At 42.9% G+C, this 20,134-nt stretch overlaps 1 protein-coding gene across 1 annotated transcript in view; it reads right to left on the bottom strand.

Moving 5' to 3' along the window:
* Positions 1–20,134, bottom strand: part of PXMP4 (peroxisomal membrane protein 4) — a 145,793-nt gene that overhangs the window by 106,019 nt on the left and 19,640 nt on the right. The window contains exon 2 of the mRNA XM_085618977.1: positions 4,843–4,905. Coding sequence (XP_085475103.1) covers positions 4,843–4,905 — 63 coding nt within the window. The remainder of the gene's footprint in view (positions 1–4,842; positions 4,906–20,134) is intronic.

Here is a 20,134-nt window from a genome sequence, read left to right as displayed (position 1 = left end):
CTAAACTAAAAGTGGTTCAAACTCATTCAACCTGCCTTCTATTTCGACTTAATTAAAATGACCACATCATTCCTGCCTTGAAAGCAGTCCACTGGCTTTACAACAAAAAGTAAACCTCTAGTTGTTTTGCATCATTCATAAGGCCACTCATGTAACAACTACTTGTCTACTACATTTGCCCTATACTATCCACCCAGAAGTCTAAAATCCAGGAAACGGAACATACTCTTGATTCGCTCATTCTACCTAAAGATGATTGAAAGCAACTCCTTAACACACACGGATCATCCTTATTAGGTCTCGCCTGGCGAACGCAGCGCAAGAGCGCTGTCGCCATCGAGATCTATTGTTGCTGACTTGCCTCGGAAGTGGGACAGGAGATGGGCACGAGCAGGGCAATTGGAGCCTGTGAACGCGCCCGTGAACACGCGTGATGTGCACATCTCCTGTCCCCCTTCCGTCCTCATGTCTTTTTTTTTTTTTTTTTTTAAGTGCGCACACGAGCTCCTAGAGCGGGGCGCTTTAAATGTACAACATGCAATTTCTTTTTTTTTTTAAATGCACACGCGCGCTCCAAGCGTGGTGCGCTTGAAATGTACAGCATGCCCCACTTACCAGCTCTTGTGGAGACTCCGGCTAGTCTCGTGTCTTCAGCGGCTTACTGCAGCACTATGCGGGGCTCCGTCTTGCTCACAGGAGCCCCGCATGAAATCCTGCTTTGGCCGCACCATGCGGCATTCACGAAGGCGGGGTGGGCTCCCGCCGGACTTCTGCTTTTCTTTTTTTGCCTTGGGCGCTTTGGCGGCGCCCTCCCTGGGCCGCACGACGCAGCACTCATTAAAGTATGGCGGCTTTTGAAGGCCGCACTCGCCACCGGGCACGAGCCGCAGAACACGCAAAAGTACCAGTTACAGCGCATGTGCGGGCAGCCCTCGCCCTCCCAGGTCTCCTCCCCAGCCCGGATGTGGAGCTGCTTTCTGGCAGAAGAGGCTCGAGTAACTAATTTTATTTCCTTTTTTTTTTTTTTTTTTAACTTTTGGGTTCCGCACTTGTATTCGTGCATTTTGAATTAAACTATCAAAACGAGAAAGATGCAAAATGCAATAAAAAAAGCACGAGGGGGTGAACGAACAACTAGCACCTGACATGGGGCAAACTATTACATGTCCTCACGAGATCCCTTTCATCCTGTTCTGTTCACTCAGCTCGATTTCTGCAGTAAACAGTTCTCTACGTTTGAAACCATGTGTCCGCCGGGGGCTCCTTATGCTGGTAAAGCAGCTAGGGTCCCCCCTTCCAACAGGTATATCACTCCCCTTGTCTGCAGCGCATTTCCATGCGCAGAGCCTGACTGACATCACAGCACCTTTTGTTGCTGAAAGCCTTAGCTGGTGGACAGACAGTGTGAGCAGTCATGTGAATTCGGGAGAGTCCATTTCAGGAGAAAGGGGAATCTCTAAGTGATCCTCTGTGCTTCTTGCTAACTCTTAGCTTTCATCTCGCCAGCACTCCTTGTGCAAAACTGACTGTTGTGAAATATATATTTTTTCGGGGGGTGTTGCGTTCTGCAAAGCCTTCCAGGAGAATGAGTCATGTGTGCAACATTAAAGACTCCCCTGGTGCGCCCCTCTGTGGTGCAGTGCAGGCTTCAGCTGGAGTGTGCCTGTAGCAGCCTCGTCTAGCTATGAAAAGTTTTCGAAGGAATGTCAACTCCACCGTCCAGCGCTCGGCAGCCAGCAGGAACCTGGAGACCCCAGGGGGATTTGCAATGAGGAAACGGGACTTGACCTGCCCAATACCCACCGTCCCAAGGGACAATTCAGGGGCTCCGCTTTGAGGTAGGTTAAGCAGAGATTGAAGAGCATGGCGAAGCTGGCCCGGGACCGCGGGGAAGTATTTAAAAAACGAAGCACCCCAGGGTACTGCCCGGGGCAAAGGGCTGTTGACCCAGCTGGGCTGAAGCACTGCTGAGGTGGGGGAGCAGCCATGGAGTGGGCTAAAGAACGGTGATGGATCAAACCCAGATCTGTTGACTGGGTGTGAGTGTTTGATTGGTTCTGATGCTCCGTCCATCACCACCCCCTTTTGTACCGCTTCGTTTGCCATAAGTTGGCAGGGTATGCTCAGACGTGAGTCCCTTGCTCACTTTGCCACTGGATTCAAGCAAGCCTGGCTGAAGACGGCTGAAATGCCAGAAACCGGTCCTAGGAAGCTTTTTTCCGGTCCAGGGAAGGCATGGCTTGGCAGTTCGGGCTGGACTGTTCCCATGAGGCACAGGGTCAGACTGATTTGCATATGGCCATGTCTGAACTGGGGTGGCAGAGTGGGCTAAAGAACGGTGATGGATCAAACCCAGATCTGTTGACTGGGTGCGAGTGTTTGATTGGTTCTGATGCTCCGTCCATCACCACCCCCTTTTGTACCGCTATGGAGGAGGACCAAGCAGCCTGTCCAGAGCCCCAGGAGGAGACGGACATGTCCGATGGCATTTCCAGGCTCTGGACCGATGTGATGGGGATGCTGGTGAGTTTGTGTGAGGGTTGGGGGATGGGAGAGCGCTGGGGAGCTTGGGGGACAAATTACAGAAGACCCAGCAGATCTGAATCATACCAGTTTGTACCCGAGAACTTTCATAACATTCGTAATGCATTAGTGATCCCAAGATGTACCCTTACAGGTGTGAAGAGATCATCCAGTCATATTTGTGGAGGTGCATACTGGGTAATGTAGTCCTGCTTATGCAGCAAAGAAAGTAAATCTATAAGTACCGGGAGGGCTCAAAAAAGACAGAGCCCTCCCTACAAACTTCTGACATGATGCAAAATCGTACTATTCTTTATTGCTTTGTTGGCTTTTACTTCTGTAGCGCTTCATACCTTGTCATAGGTGTCTGTGCGATATACGGTGGCACAGTAGTTACCACCCACAAAAACTGGTACTTATTTTCCGACCTCGGAAGGATGAATGGATGCGCGAGCCAAGGCTCGAACTCTATTACCAATTGACCAGGCTGCTCTCATGCTCACTTCAAACAGCTGAGCCGATGTTTTTTTTTTTTTTGTATTTACTTCGCCACATATAGCATTTTATACAGTGATGTGTTTCAAATCAATGTCGTCCTATGAAATGGGACAGAAACATTCAGTGAGGCAATGATTCGTCATTGTTTTACCCTTTAACATGTTTTTGTACTTTTGTTTGGTTTCTCGAAGTGTGTTTCGTGGGTTTGTTTTGGACTGGTCTTTGTTGTCGTGCATGACTTTTTTGGCCGAGTCTGGGTTCCCCGCAGAGCGAGGGAGAAAGTGTATGACCCAGAAATACTTTTCCTGCCAGACTTCTTAAGTGGTGCTAGTGCGCGCGCCCCGGCTGTGCACCCAGGTGTAGTGCAAACCCTTGCTGATTACGTTATCCCTGCCGCCTGAAGGCACCTGGGAGATTACATACATACATAGGATTCCTCTTTGCTGAGGGAAAATCTGATTCTTTTAAGGTGTCAAATACAGACTTTTCATTGTACCCGCACAGAGCTCTTAGCTTTTCCATTTGTTTACATGAACAGTTAATGCAGTCGTGTTTTTTTCTATTCTGGCACTTGCAGCCCGGATCTAAACACAGGGCCAACAGGACTACAAATCCCAGAATGCAAAGACAACAAGCATTTGCAATGCAATAGGTCAAGCATTTGCGAGAGTTTAACCTATTGGCATTGTAAATGACAATGCCTTTTATTTACGTTTTAAAAACCAACACATAAATAAAAGGCATTGCCATTTACAGTGCCAATAGCTCAAACTCTAACTGCAAGACCTATTGCATTGCAAATGCTTGTTTTTTTTTGTATGGGGGGGTGGGTTAATATAGCAAACTAGATCCCAAAGGTATCAGAATGCTTTTCATGAGCACCAGTTGCGTTTCAGACGGACACATTCATTTTTTGTTAGGCATGGGAAGATTAAGTGATATGCCCAGAATCACAGGACGTTGAGCGTCCCTACCGAGACTCTAACCCGGTTCCCCAGCTTCGAGGTCTCCGGTTCTAGCCATTAGGCACCTCCTCTCCCATCGTGCCTAACAAAATGAATGTGCCCTCATGTAATGCAACTGGTGCTATGTAAAGCGCTCCGATACCCTATACGGGTCAAGTTTGTGCTATATAAAACTCTGCACAATAAGAAAATAAAAAAAATCTCATCCAAGAATGGCAGGCAATAAATATGTTGAGATTCAGGAAGCTTTTAAAAAAAGACTCATCTTTCCTGCCAAACCTATGGCTAAGAGCCAAGCTGGAGGCTGCATAAAATCCCAGACAATTAGCCGCTTGACATTTGTAACCAGAGTTACTGGTTATGAACCTAAAACCAGCCATCCCACCCAAGGCCCATATGCTGGCTCCACAAGGCTTTTACACATTCTACCTTGGATCTCTTGGTTCAACGCTACCCTTGCCATTAGCACATTTTTGTTCACATTCGAGGCCACCCCAGAGGCTTGTAGTGCTTTACTAAAACCCTAAATCAATAAAAATCCTTCTGCTATTAATGTAAGTTAACTTTATAATGCACTATATTCTTTATAATTGTCATTTCACAAAAGCGCCTATAAACTTGATACAAATAATTAGTTCACTGTACAGACTGTATGAACTATAAGCATATGCAGTAGTGCAGAGACCAAAGCAGACACAAAGGGTCAAAGTCTGAAAGATTTTTGGGTGGTGAGCAGGTGTTGCTTACTCCTGAATATCGAGGAGCAAGTCACAAGTACCAGTGGAAAACAGCTTTGTGATTGGGCCCAAAGTACTGGAGAGAAGATATTCGATCGAAATAACGAACAATACTGTACCTTCCACTTTTAAACAGGAATGTCATAACCAGGGCATGGGGTGCACGAATTTTTGCTCCATACCTAGAACAAAAATATTTTCAGTTAATAGCATCAAGTAATGTTACTTTTAAGAAAAAGGGTAAATAAAGTGCTAGATTTTCATTCTTGCTTAAGCTTAGGATAAATCAAACTGGATAGACCTGGTTGTGCAGCTCTGACTGTATTAAATCTGTAACACGATAAAGCCTCAAGAAAAAAGGAGCAAATATCAATTTTCAAAACCTACCCATAGCAAAACGGAACTCTCATACAAATGAAAATAAAAGCCATCTACATGTTGATACCTATACTCTGTATTGATTGTGTGGTGTTACCAAGCATGTATCTAAGCTAGGAATCCCTGTTGCTAGGGAATGAGGTAGTCATCTAGAATGTAGGCATCCTCAGGGAGAATGTTTACAATTGAAGCATAGTATTTGGTTGTAGCTACTCGGTGGGTGAGGTCTCGAATACATGCTATACAATAAACGTACATTTTGGACCTTCAAATTTCGGAGGATGCCTTTTGGTCTCATTTCTGAGGTTTATCAAGATGATATCCTGGCTTATGGGGTCAATCTCAAGGAACATGATGAGAGATTGGCCGCAGTGTTGGGAAAGCTGCTTGATTCTGGTCTCACTCTGAGGGGAGACAAGTGCACATTTAATGGTAGATAATGGAGTATTTAGGGCACTTAGTCTCTGGGTCAGGAATCAAGCTTAAGAAGGGCTGTGGAATTCCTATAGCCCGATGCCCTGGACATATTGTTTGGGGTCAAGGGCAACAAGTTTATGTGTATTTTCTCCTTGGGACAAGTAGGCCCAACCCCCTGCAGCACAAACCCTTTGGCTGCCAGTTTGCAGGACCACATTATGGATCAGGGAAGGGCACTGTCTTTAGTTAAGGTAATATTTTTTCCCATATGTTTATGCTGTTCAAACTTGTATTTATGGTTCATTAATTGAAAGCCTTTATTATTAGGGTGCGCGCGCCAAGTAAAAGTTGTAGGCTCGGACTGCACTACTGACCGTGGTTCCAGAATAAAAATGTGTACACAGGTTTTCAAAGTTTAGCAATATGAGGCTATGTATAATGCTCCCAGAATGCTCTCCGATTTGATGCAAATATTTGCAGAAGCTTGAAAGGAAGATTAAGGATTCTTTGCTTTCAAAATAAAATGTTCATAACAAAAGGAAAGCAGGAAAAAAGCATTTTGCTAAACTACTGTAACATTTCAGGTACCATTCCTTTGCAGCATCATTTAGTAACACCTGTTTATGCATGCTAGTATTTCCAAAAAATATTCATAATGGAAAATTTCGATTCTCCTATTAACATGACTAGAGAATCTGGATTTCATTAAAGACACGGAGGCTATCATTATGCATTTATCTTTTAATGCAGATCACAAGCAGCCGCACATACATCACAAAGAACACAGTTCTAGAATGCAGTGAGAACAAGGTATAAACGGCATGAGGGACAAACAGACTGCCTCTTTTAAATGAAACGAAGCAATAAAAGTACAAAGATGAGATCCAACTTGATCTTGAAACTGAAGGTAGTGAGAAGTCCGAAGTGAGGTAAAGATGAGAGTAGGTAATCAGGCGGGATTATCTGAAAAGAAAGAGGAACAGGGTAAGAAGGCCATGAGCTACCAGTAAAGGCAAAATATAAGCAAATGCATACGGTAGTATAATATAACAGTGCAAGAAGTACTCCGTGTCTTTAATGAAATCCAGATTCTCTAGTCATGTTAATATGAGAATCGCAATTTCATTACAAGACCGGAGGCTACATCATGCATGTTGGTAGCCCTGAAGTACAAAATCAGACATATGCTCAATAGGTTTCCAGTAGTGGTGAGCGAAGGTTGAAGCATTGGACCAATCGGCCCCTTTAAGGATATCATTCAACTTACCGCCAGACCAAAAGGATTTGCTTGCCATAGCACCTCTGAGAAAATGTGCTTGGAATTTAGAAAGGTCAATTCCGGCTAGATTCATAACTGACTTGACTCATCTAGCAATGGAGAAGGAAGCAACTGGTTTAAAGGGTTTAACAAAGGAGATAAGGAGTTGTTTAGCATCTAAAAGGGCAAACATCCTTCATTCTCAAGTCATATTCTCTCATACAGTCTACGACACAGCCTTTTGCAAAGATCAAAACGAGGATAAAAAATAGAGTCTGACGTGGTTTTAGTCCGTCTAAAAATATAAAATTTAACCCCAAACATATCATAAGATCTATAAGAAATATCCAGACATTTGACATCGGAAACTCTACGACAAGAGATTAGACATAAAAGAGTAGCAAGTTTAAGCGAGAGGCATTTTCTGTTAAGATAAGCATTATCGGGCCAAGAAGAGAAAAGGTCTAAGATAGCTTTAACATCCCACATGGTCTGGTATTTGGGTCTAGGTCTTTTTAGTCTAATGCTTTTCATAACTCTATAATATTGTTCTTACCTACCGTCTTACCATTGACAAGGGAATGTCCAGCGGAGATTGCTGATCTGTAGCAATTAATAGATCTATAAGATAACCCCCTGTCAAATTGTTCGACAAGGAAATTGACTATATTGACGATAGGAGCTTCCAAGGGCTCCACGTTCCTCTCCATGCACCAACAAAACCATTATGACCGGTCTCCACCTTTTTTTCTTTTTTTGAACTAGGAAAAGAGTGCTGACAAAGGTTTTTTTTTTTTTGTTTTTTTTAAAAACCTTTATTTACACATCAAATATTCACAGTCATGGGCCTACAACCGCCTGGGCCGGCCGCTAACATAGAAGAAGGAGGACAACAATAATACAGCCGTCATGAGAACAGGAGCAAACTGCACATGTAACGGCTGAAGACGCCCACAACTTAACCCAACACTACAAAAAGGTTTCTTATTTAACTTTTTTTCTTAAAAAAGCACAACAAAAAGAAACTTAGACCAGGCATAGGAACTCCATCAGCAGGAACTTGCTCTCTCATGAGCGGGGGACAACAACGACAATGCAGCACATTATACATGAGCTCGTGTTAAGAAAGGCAGGGGGGGGGGGGGGCAGGGAAGAGACCAGTCATCAATTCTGCAATGCGAAAGGGAGAAAGACCAGGAACATCAAAGTCAAGGGGACATCGTTACGTCTGGTGCGACCACCAAGGGGGGAGTGCATATATCCCCACGGTAGGAATTCCACGGACCCCACATCTTACTCCATTTCTTAGGTTTGCGTCTAGCCACGTAAACAGTCTTCTCTCGGAACATGCACCAATCCATATTCTCTTTCCACTTCGAAACTGCGGGAGGCCTACCGGAACCCCAGAGTTGTGCAATGTCTCTTTTAGCGATCATGTTGCCCAAAGTCACCCAGCGCTCTTGTGCCGCATTGCAGTCAGTCGGTTCCCACACATTCAACACACATCGCCGAGCCTCAGGGAGCAGAGCCACACCTGTAACCTCCTCCATCACTGCCTGACAAAGGTTTTTAAAGACCATGGTACTTGTATGATAGCTCCTTTTTGGAGCATTGAAGAGATTTCCTCTTCGACAATCTTCTGATGATCTTCTGAAAGTGTTAGAGGTTTTGGGAGATGAGATTGAAAGGGAATATCTATAAAGTCTATTTTGAAACCGTGAACGGTCTCGAGAACCCATGGGTCTGGAGTTAGGGATTCCCATATATGGTAGAAGTTTTTTAGTCTGCCCCCTACTTGAGAAGAAGAGGAAAACTTACTTGGAAGGTTGGAGTTGTTGGGATTTCCACGGGATCTGTAGCCTCTGTTACGTGGTCCTCTGCCTCGTTGAGGATAGAATTGTTGGTTGGATGGGTAGAAGCCTCTACCTGAACCTCTGAAGTATAAGAAGGGCCGTTGGTTACCACGGCCAGAAGATCGGCCCCTTCTTCCAGCCTGTCCAAAAAGGTTGGTGTTGAAGACACGCTTCATATTTGCTTGGGCCCTATCAAGGGCGGTAAAGGTGGCAACAAATTTACCTATTGATTTAATCAGGTCTTCTCCAAAGAGGAGGCCCTTAGGGTTATCAGATGGTTCTTTCTCGGCTAGATCGCCCAGTTTAGGGTTGATCTTGGTAAGGATGGTTCTCCTTCTTTCAATGTTGAGGCTTGAATTTGAATTTCCGCAGAGGACGATGGCTCTTTGGCTCAATCCTCGAATGAGGTTGACGTCAAGAGGGGGTATCGGATTTGTGGGATTCTTCAGCTAAGTCCAGAATCCTGGTGAGGGGGCCGAGGATGTCAAGGAGACGATCCTGGCAGCCCTTGAGCGCTCTCTTAAGACCTTTTCTAGGGTCTTTGCCCAGTTTAAATAAAAATTTGATCAGATCAGGGTCGAGGTTAAGGGTTTGTGAAACCTTATCTTGAATGGAGGGTCTTGGGCACTCTGATTTAAGAGTGTTCCTAGGTTCTCTTTCGAGGGAGTTTCTTAGCCATCTTTTCATAAATTTTGAAACGTGTTCCTGAGGGAAACATTTCGAGCTATTGGGGTGGGAGATATTGAGGGGGGAGAACATTTCTTCTCCTAAAGGGCTGAGGATAACGTTATCAGAGGAAGAAGGCGATTCTCAGTCGCCAAGGTTATTAAAGTCTTGGTCATCTAAATCCAGAACAAATTCGTCGTAGGGATTATAAAAATGTTCTTCCTCGGAATCAATGTCTGTGTCATCCTGAGCACTATTAGAATTTGTGCCGTGAGGGGCACCGGTCATATTTGTGCCGCTAGGGACACCCATCAAATTTGTGCCGCGAGGGACACCACTAGCATTTGAGGCGCGAGGGCCTCCCATCATGAATGAGGTGCTAGGACCTCCCATAGTGCAATCTGAAGGATGTTCGCAATTTTTTGATTTTTTGCTCCTTTTGCCACCAAGTGTGAGCTCGTAGTGGAGATCGTCATGATCGAAGGAGAGAGATCTTTTAGAAGACATGACTTCTTTTAGAGTAGATAACATACAAGATCTCATTTCTTTCTGTAAAAATTCTTTAAATGAATCATTGTTATGATTGGGGGAACAGGCAGTGGCTTCATCTGAGTCAAATTCTGACATGTTAGCAGTAAATGGGAAGTTATTAATGTTGGAAAGGAATAATGTTAATTTCCCTTGAAGGAATGGTTAATATCTCCTTTTGTTTTTTAACTAATCTCCCAAAATAAATATGCAGTGGATGGCAAGTGTAAATATATTAATTTGACTCTCCTTGAAAAAACAAGGGTTAATATATTGTTTGGGGCTCCTTGTAATTATCGCCTGAGGTTCTTTGTGAATATCTCTTAAAATTCACTCTCTCTTTTTTTTTATGGAAAGAAAGGCGATCTCCTGCAGCAGCTGATGGGAGCGAAGTAACTGAAGCTCTAGCTCGAGCTCAGCTGCTGCCGGAGAAGGGGGATTAGAGGAAAGCTCATTGGCTGGAACACAACGCAACGTCACCGTTGCTAAGGTGCTTTGTCTAATAACTCGACGCGCTCGCGAGGACGGAGCGAGCGCGTCGCTGAAATGCCCAAAAACGGGGTTAGAAATTATTGGGATTCGAGAGAACAGACTGACATTAGGGAAGGAGAGCGCGAGTGAAGCCAAGCTTCTGAGTCAAGGTAAGTAAACTCGAAATACTTAAACTCGTAATTTTGAAGATAATTCCCAATTAAGGGGCAGGGGAGAGCGTGAGGATCGACGACCACAATAGGAAGTCGGTGGGGAGGGGTTGAGAAGGGGGGGGGGGGGGGAGTAAGCCCAGGATCACCCCACGAGATAAAAGCGAGAAGCCATGAAGGCAAAGCGTGTTTAAGAGGGTAAATTAAGCAGAAAGGTAGTAGTGTTCCCAAGCTGGGAATGGACCGCACATCAAACAAGTGTCACAACAGTCAAGTAAAGGCGTATATTATAAAACATAACTCTAGGTATCAAGGGGTGCTTGATAAGCCAAAAACACTTACTACCTTAAAGTGCCATAAGCAAAGTGAGACCACAAAATGCCGGAAAATTATCTAGAAAAATTGGCTTAGACAGTACTCCCATATATAAGAAGCTAGGTCATTCACACTACATATATGTCACAGACCAGTAGCAGTATGATAGCTATTGTATCCAAAGTTCTTGTGCAACTTGCAGGATATCCGAAAAGTTCAAGGATGATGAAATGACGATCCAACAACATTCTGAGTATATTTGTTGATTTTAATGTTCTTCAAGGCATGTTGAAAAAAGGGGAAACAGCCAACACGTGTTTCGTCTGTACAAGGTAAGTACAACGACTTTTTCAAGGCAATGTGCAGGAGTGGAGTATATGCAAAATAAACTAGTATCCAATAAGTGTTGCTAATGATTTAAAGATCCATAAAAACGTATCCAATAAGTGAGTCTTCCGTTTGGGCAAATCGTGCCAATAATAAGTCCGTTAGGCTTGTAATGTAACCAAATCGTAATTTGTAAAAGCTGAGGATCAAGACAAGTCCGTTTAGATGCACATAGCTTGCTTAAAAAACCCCTGAAGCCAAAATAGAGCTCAGCGGGTGTTCACGTAATGTAGGGCAGGCACAGCACAAGGTGACATAGTCAAGTCTCCAAGCTAATGCCGCAAGAAAGGATGCCGCGCCCGATAACGCGGACGTGTTTAAGAGGGTACAAGTATGAAACAAATCAATGAGTACATGGCATATACAAGTATGGCATATCGATCATAACATTTTTCTAAGTCTAAAGAAGAAGGGATGTTACTTATCTGCTTGCGAGCCGCATTTAAAAGAGGCAGTCTGTTTGTCCCTCATGCCATTTATACCTTGTGCTCACTGCATTCTAGAACTGTTTTCTTTGTGATGTAGTGTGGCTGCTTGTGATCTGCATTAAAAGATTAATGCATAATGTAGCCTCCGGTCTTGTAATGAAATCAGTGTAACCAGGTTATGGAAAACAATATTTTTTTATTTGCTTAAAATTTTAAAGCATTTCACCATCTTGGAAGTAGTTATGAAGTAACATTAAGAGAGTTAGTGTGACTTTTCATTTTGTTTTTCTTTGGTTTAAAATATTTGGCAGTAATTTTATGGTTATTGAATAATTAGCTAGCAGTAAGCAAGCTCAGAAGTAAGCTAAAGTAATTATTACCATGCCTTTATGGGAACTTATGGCTTTTTTCTTGCAGTTTTATAAGCGCGAACTTGACCCGAAGGTGGCAGACGTTTTACATAAACACCAGTTGCATTGCAGACAGAGGCATTCATTTTTAGGCAAAAGGAGATTAAGCGATTTGGCCAGAATCACAGGATGTTTGAGCCTCCTGCCAGACTCGAAGCTGGTTCCCCAGCTTCAAGGTTGGCAGCCCTAGCCGTTAAGCCAAAACCTTAACCCCAAATCCAAAATATGACTTGTTTTGTATTATTTCAAAACGGGTTATATCTGCAACTGAGCATGCATTAGTTCCCGAATTATTAGATATTATTTTATAGCACAACTGCATCTCGCTACATTAGTGCAGCCTTACAATTTTAACAAGCCATACAATGAATATTTGAACTACACATGTAATATAGCAATATTTGGTCGTCGGTCTGATAGGTATTTTCTGTTGGTAGAAAAATGTGTGTGGGGGGGGGGGGGGGGGGGAGGGTTAGGAGGCGCAAGATAGCAGACGGGACAGGTGGATTCAGCGGCAATATAACCTCCGATGCCACGGACTAGTGATTTTGGATTGCATCAAAGGACATTATATAATTACCTTTGATGGCATCAACAAGATCCGTTTCAGTTGGGGACAATTATCATGGAAATAGTGGCTTAGTGGGACAAAGAGCTCTGCGCCACACGAATAAAACCCAAGTAAACCCATTTACTCATTACCAAATAATATAAGAACCGTGCTCGTATTCAATTAATTTTTGCATTTTCTGGATGAGGCGCAATATGTAGTAAAGGGTCAAAGTGCTTGTTTTGTAGTTAAGAGACATTAAGAGGCTCATGGCAGCTCTGCATCAATTCTTTTTTGTACTTTCCATTCATTCATTTTATATAATTATTATTATTATTATTTTTAAACGAGGTTCAGAGATTGCTTATCAGCTCAGCTTCACCATACCATCCAGGCTTGCCCCTTATAGGGGGATGCCTAGAAGTACGATGCTTCAAACTGATTCTCTATATATTCATTAAGAGGTAAGTAGCAAAGAAAGAAGCTGAGCGCTCTGTTTGCGGACCCAGTTTGTATTACTTCTTGTGGGTGAAGGAAACACATTTTCCATGAAACAGTAAAAATATCTATATATCTATATCTTTATCTATATATATTCCTAATTAGGAAAGTTTTGTGGAAACTTTCCTAATTAGGAGCTAGTTTACAGTTACCAATGAAAAACCATAGTGATGGTACTTTTTGTTGCTTTAAGGTGACTTAGGCACTATGTGTTGCTCAATATGAGGCTGATCATGTGAAGGAGCAACAGTTTTCTGAAGACCTTTATTAAAACTCATTAAAATTGCTAATGTAAGCAAAATGAAAAACAAGTTATTGATCTTCTTTTGACTTCGTAGAGACACTTCAAAGCGCCTAGGGCGCCCACTCAGAGTGCTGACGCGAGTTCGTCTTTTCCTTGTAGTCGGACGTTTTTGCTGCATACTCAACACACCTCGCTCAATCAGGAGGTGGCCCTCACTAGCACCTAACCTATTTAATTTGTTCAATACCAGAAACTTGGATTATCACGGAGTGCGGCCGGCACATATTGATTTGTATTACAACATTGTGACAACACATTATGGCAACAATACTTTCCCTGCTGTTCAGAGTTTCTATTTTGTTTCTTCCACTTCTCCTTAACAAGGAAATGGGTATTTCTGTTAGCAATCCATTGCGTTCTGTGGGCAACGGAGAGGGTATGAAAAAGATGGGCTTAAGTACTAAATTTACCAATATCATAGCATTTAAAGTGGCCTCCCCCTAAATATATATCAGTTTAGAAATCCAAAAGGCACTTCCACACCTTCAGCAGTTTGTTGAGGAGGAGATTGAAGCCATTATGGTTATTACAGTAATTTGAAAAACAGGAATTGGGCAAACCTCCAGTGCTGTAATCCTCAAACCACTGGACAAGACTAAGGAAGCTCACCACTCCATATGAGCAGAGAGACTGCAATGTGTAGAGTCCAAATTTCACTTTATTAACCCTTTGCTCTAAGCGAATTTCCAGGTCAGAAGAACAATTAAACAAACTAAAAACACACCCTATATGAAATGTTTTACATTAAACCCTGCTCATTGTACAATGACCAAAGCAAGGCTCTTAAAACTATCCTGATGGTTCAACGTGAAGCAATCAAGGTAGACTAAACAATCTTCTGGATTCCAAAATGGTTTGAAGAAAAACCATTCAGTAAACGTCTATATATGGGAGCCCATGTCTTGGCTATGCGGCTTTCTCAGGAATACAAAAGCAATTTCTCTTCCATGCTATAAAATCGTCTTTTACTGAACACCACAATGTCACCGATTGCCTCTCGATCTCTTCCATTTCCACACCGGCATCTTCACCTAACCTCCAATAAAGTATTTAGTTTCTGATCCTTGAATTCCCAGTCTGTACTCCTTTCATCTGAATGATCAGCTTCGAGAGGAATCGGTAGTTTTGTAGCCTCATTGATGACAGCAATTTTGACTCTTAACTCTAAACCAGTACATTCCTCTGTAATGGGTGATGTCCTGGTGCAGCAACTCCATTATATGGAAAACATTGTTGCTTGAGAGTTGCCACAGACATCCTATACTAAGGATCCAGAAGATGCTTCAGCGTTTACTTCCTTAGCCTTTGGTCCCTCGATCAGCGCCACTTCTCTTTAACTCTGAAATCATGAAATTTAGCAAGACTTTCCTTACATTGCTGGTTACCTCTGCTTGACCTTGCCCCTCTCCCTTCACTTACTCTACCCACAAACCTTCTAGTCACGTCACTGGGTCTTCACACCTAGGATGGAGGAGAAAAAGCCCATGATGAATGGCTCATTGTCCTTACACCTTGTCCCCATCTTGCAACCAGGTATTTTATTCAGGTGTCTCTTTAGAAGCAGTTAAGTTTCTTGCAAGTGGTAACTACTGAGCAGATTGAGCCTTACGAGTTCTCAGGACTAGCATAAATCGTTCTATTCAGATTACACCTAGTCAATGCAGGTCTAACACTTCTCCACTCTATCATCAATTACATACATAACATTCTTGATGCCTTCAATCACTGTGGGTTAAGCCATGAACCTTCCATTGCAAGTGCATAAAAGGCATTACTGTAGGCCCAAACCTTCCTATGTGCCAACGATAGATTTTGTGCACAACTTTTACAGTCCCTCCTACTGCCCTCCCAATCTAGATGTCATGGCAGACAGAATCTGTGCAAGCCCCAATGGAGCACTGGCCTCTCATAAAAGGTGGATTCCACGCCGACAAAGCTCAGCCTGATGATCCTGCCTTCAGACAGGAAGCTCATGCTCTGGTAGCAGCCATCTATGTCAGTGGAGTGCCAAAAAACGAGCAAGCTCCTCAGACCAGTAGTGCAATACCTAGGGAACCGGCAACATGGGCAGCAGTCTAAGAAAAGATGTTTGGCAGGTTGTCTGGAGCACACCCTGCCACACAGACCTCAACCACAAACCAGATACTGCTCTCATGACTAATGGCTTTTTGAAGCAATACTAATTTTTATTTTGGAACTTCTAGTTCTGAGGGATTCATTATGGGTTTGAGCTTGAAACTGTAAGCTTGTGTTGTAATCTTGGCTTTAAAACACTACTAGACAAGTGCATCACACTTGTGAGAACCTTTTCAAGTTGTGCAATTATTTGCATTATGATACTTGTTGGTTTGCTTTTCATAAAACAAAACAGGATTGCAAGTCAGATAAAGCAAACCCAAAATATCAGGACAAGATTAGCTGTCCAAGCCTGATATGGGAAGATGTAAAATTCATGTGAACTCTGCAAAGTAAATGATTTTGCAAAGTCCTTGCCGTCCTAGTAAATTAAAATATGGTATGCCCATAACATATGCAAAACATGTGTTGCACCCCTTTTTAATTAAACATACAAACCAGTACTATTTAGATCGATGTATGCGACTCCATTTGTAAAATGTGTATAGCAGAGAATAGTCTGAAAACAAATTCTCACTTTGTGTTGATTTTATGCATCTTTTTCCAAAACAGTTCAAGTAAGCGAAAAAATAAAATTCATTCCCCTCTTAAAATAGCCCATCATATTCACCAAAATAAAAGTAGTTAAATATCATGTATAAGCAGCCAATCTGTATGTTAACTTCGCTTGCATTTAGCAGTGAGCACACGATGAACATGGAAGGCTTGAAAAATCCACGGTAGCAGAAAAATATATTTCTACAGATAATGATACATGGGTCATGGAAACCGGCCCTCGAAACAAGTTTTTCCAAAATTCAAATGACACTAAAATTCAGGTGCTTTGAGTGCGCCAAGTATCAATTCAAGGGAGGGATTGCTAGGAAGAGTAAAACAACACACACCAGGATCAAAATTCTACTAAAACAGATAAAGGGAGGCAATCATCAACTAGAGAATCCCAGATTGCCCTTCACTGTCACCATTATAGCTCTTATAAAGCCGACAACCAGTAAGTATCCAAGCTCTGCATAACAAGCTGAACAAGTTACACTTTTAAAATTTTCTTGCAGGACAACAAAAAGGCCACAGTACAAATCTATATTGACAGGGTATCCTATAGGCAGCAGGCATGACAAACTGAAGATATTCCCACCAATATGGATTTGTTGAACCTTGAGTTCCATCAGGTAATGCTTGCCACTAAAATATAAACTCCTGCAGAGGACAGACAGATTGATTGATTGATTTTAAGGTAGGCTGGGAGGGACCTATGAAGATGAATGGAGTTGCTTAGCATCTCCCAGGTGTCTGAGAGCTGGGTCTGGGCATGCAAAATAGTCTTGTAGGAGAATTAACTGCATTAGCTAACTAGTGCTGAGGTTGTGCCTACTAGTTTTAACTCAGTCTTTCTGAGATTTGTACCTGTGCACTTTATCTCTTGTTCTCTCTCCAAGTCCCCCATCTTTTTGCTCCACCTCATCCTGCTCTCCTATACGTCAAGCCCTCAGCTTTCTCCAGCCTCACCCTCTTCTCTCTCTCCGCCTCACACTCCTCTCTCTCCGACACAACCTTCTCTATTTCTCAACGTTATCTTTCTCTCAACTCACCCTCCTCTCTTTCCACCTCACCAGCCTATCGCTGTATCTAATTATCCTTTGTATAAAAAAATGTTTTTTAACTCTTCTCCAACCTCACCCATCTCTCTCCAACTTACCCATCTGACTCCAATTCACCCTCTGTCTCGCCGTCCTAGTCTCCACCTCATTGTCCTCCCACACCATTTGGTGCTATTCACCCTCTCTGTATCATCCTTTTCCCTCCCCCTCATACTCTTCTACCTATTGCTCTCATCCCTCTCTGCTTCACCTTACCCAACTCTCCGTCTGACTCTTTTCTGTGAGCATCACCTTTACTGCTGCTGCCTACAGGGTAGCAATTTTGTCTATGTAATGGAAGCTTGAACTACTACCGTACAGGTAGCTGTGCAAATGTGGGTGCGTAAAATCGGATCTTGCACTACGATGCCCTACACCTATTTTCACTGGTGGCTCCAAACATTTTGGACAGCGGCAGCACCAAGGTTTGGATTATACAGTATACTCATGAGCACACACTAGATCTAAAAGGCATTGGTGGCATGCACATTCTAAAGAGTGATTAGTAAGCTGTGCAACTTTCTAAACTGGTTGACAGTGCCTACTATTGTATATTCAGCCCTAGTAGGGCAGTTGCAAGAGTAATCAAAGTTTGTAAACCCAGCAGAATGGACAAAATAACAAATGCGGCCTGCTTATACCCTTAGCTGCCCAGTCTTCCAATAGTTCAGCTTCCAAGATGGACAACTCGACTTCTAATTAATTGGCTAGTCTCTCAACCAATATTTAGCGGTCAGTTCCTTGAGCAGGATGTATTTAAGGGGAACAAAAATACAGCTTAAGTGAGTGCTCCAAAACTGGACTCTCTCCTAAATTGTGGCTGGTGTGTTTTCTTCTTTTTCCCCACTCTCCCAGTAGCCTCTCCTACTCCCAATCACCATTACCTTCCCTACCCATTTCTCTTTGTGCTCTCCTGTTCTACCTCTCTCCTTTAGACTCTTCAAACTCCGATATCCCATCCACACCACTTATGATTTGGCCCTCACCCTCCTTTCTGACTATCTTCCTTTATCATTATACTCCACTCTTACCTACTCCTCTACCACTACATACCTCTTTTGCTCCCTCTAAGGACACTTCTACCACTCGCCATACTCCCATCACCCACTTTGACCATCCTTCTCCATCATCCTACTTTCTCAGACTACTTTCACCCACTTCACAATCCATCTTCATCATGTTCTCGATTATGACAACCATCACCCTCCTAATGCTAATAGTCATATTTATTCCCATCTTTTCCATTCGCTCTTTTACTCTCGTTTTAGACACCTATCCTTAACTTTCTTTTACCTTATCCTTCTTTCTCTTCTTCCTTTCCCTCATCCTTTTTTAAATCTTCATTCTCTTATCTGAACACCCTTCATTTTTCATCTCTGTACCCCATCCCTATTTTCTCTTGTTAATATAGACTTTTCTTTATTGTTTTCGTTGCCCTTTAGAGCCACTATTGTGAAAACTGTGGATCTTGGTTTTTGAGAACTTCTAAAGCAAAAAGACTACTACACGCACACTTACAAGTGCAAGTTAAAGTGAGTAATGCATTTCACCTTTCAAAATGCTCCAAACCTCATACAGACCTGAAGTCCAAATAAAGTTTTCTATCCAGATCATGGACACCTAGCAGCTCAAAGTTATTACAATGAATTGCAGGACATGAAAGTTTTATGATGGCACTTGCAGTCCCACTCATGTCGGAAAGAAAAGGCTGATTTGCAAGATTTGAGCCTGCGCAGCCACAGACTGAAGCAGGGGCACTAGCCTGCTAGATTATCAGTTTAGGAAAACAGGGAGCGCACGTCTCTATAATCTATTTATCTACTCATGTAACATCAAGAGAGAATTTGTTGGGAGACTAAATGCACTGCAACCAGGGCCCCAAAGGGTGGTGTCTGTGCTTTAAGATTCCGGCGAGGACGCCTATCTACAGATTTGCAAGGACGTCAGAGTTGTATGCTCCTAAGAACAGATACAGGAGTGTTCCTCTTTATCAAGAAGCATAGCACGACATCCTCTTTTTCATGGTGATTCGGCCCAATTTTGAGACTATTAGGCGGTGATTCACTAATTACCATTGGGAGTCTTTACCTTGCTCATGAATTGAAAAAAATCCTTCGGTCTGCTTTGTTTTGAGACTGTGTGGATTACGACTTATTTATTTATTTATTTGCAGGTTTTTATAGCGCTAGAATCGACTCCAACTGGAGTATCTCTGCGCTTCTGGCGGGTTAGTCCTTTATCAAGAGTAGAACAAGCGGAAGTCACTAGATCGCATTTATGAACAACAAGGTTTTAAGTTGTTTCCTAAACATCAAGTGTTCGGAACAGGAACGAATAGCTACAGGGAGACAATTCCACAATTTAGGTCCCAACACTGATAGTGCCTTACTTCCGTGCCTGGCCTTCTTGGCACGCGGTACTACCAGTAAATGCCCATTGCTGGATCTGAGCATTCTGGATGGAATGTAGGGAATACATTTCTTTTCCAGATATAGTGGACCTTGTCTATTTAGGCTCTTATGTATTAGGCAGCAAGTTTTAAATTGTATCCTTTGGCGGATTGAGAGCCAGCGGAGTTCTTCTAAAAGTGGCTTTGATGCTGTTCTTAGAGGGGCATTAAGAACAAGGCGAGCCGCAGTATTTTGTATTACCTGAAGTCTATTCAATACTCCCTCATTTGCAGAGAGCAACAGACCGTTGCAGTAGTCGATCCGACTCATAACAAGGGCCTGCACCAGCGTCTTCCTGAAGTGGTCCGGCAGTAATGGAAAGACTTTACGTAGCAGGCTAATAGTATGGAAACATACGCCTGCGACATAGTTCGTATGTTGTTTTAGTGACAGATCCTGGTCAAGGCGAATCCCCAAGTTTTTAACGATCTGTTTGGGCTCAGGTGCTACGCCTAGACCAGGTGGCCACCAGTCTGGAGTCCAGAGTATTTTGGCTTCACCGAACAACATGACCTCCGTTTTACTAACGTTACACTGTAAGTAATTAGTGGA

The sequence above is a fragment of the Triturus cristatus genome, chromosome 7, assembly GCF_964204655.1.
Source record: "Triturus cristatus chromosome 7, aTriCri1.1, whole genome shotgun sequence".
Lineage (NCBI taxonomy): Eukaryota > Metazoa > Chordata > Amphibia > Caudata > Salamandridae > Triturus > Triturus cristatus.
This window is presented reverse-complemented; position numbering and strand designations above follow the sequence as displayed.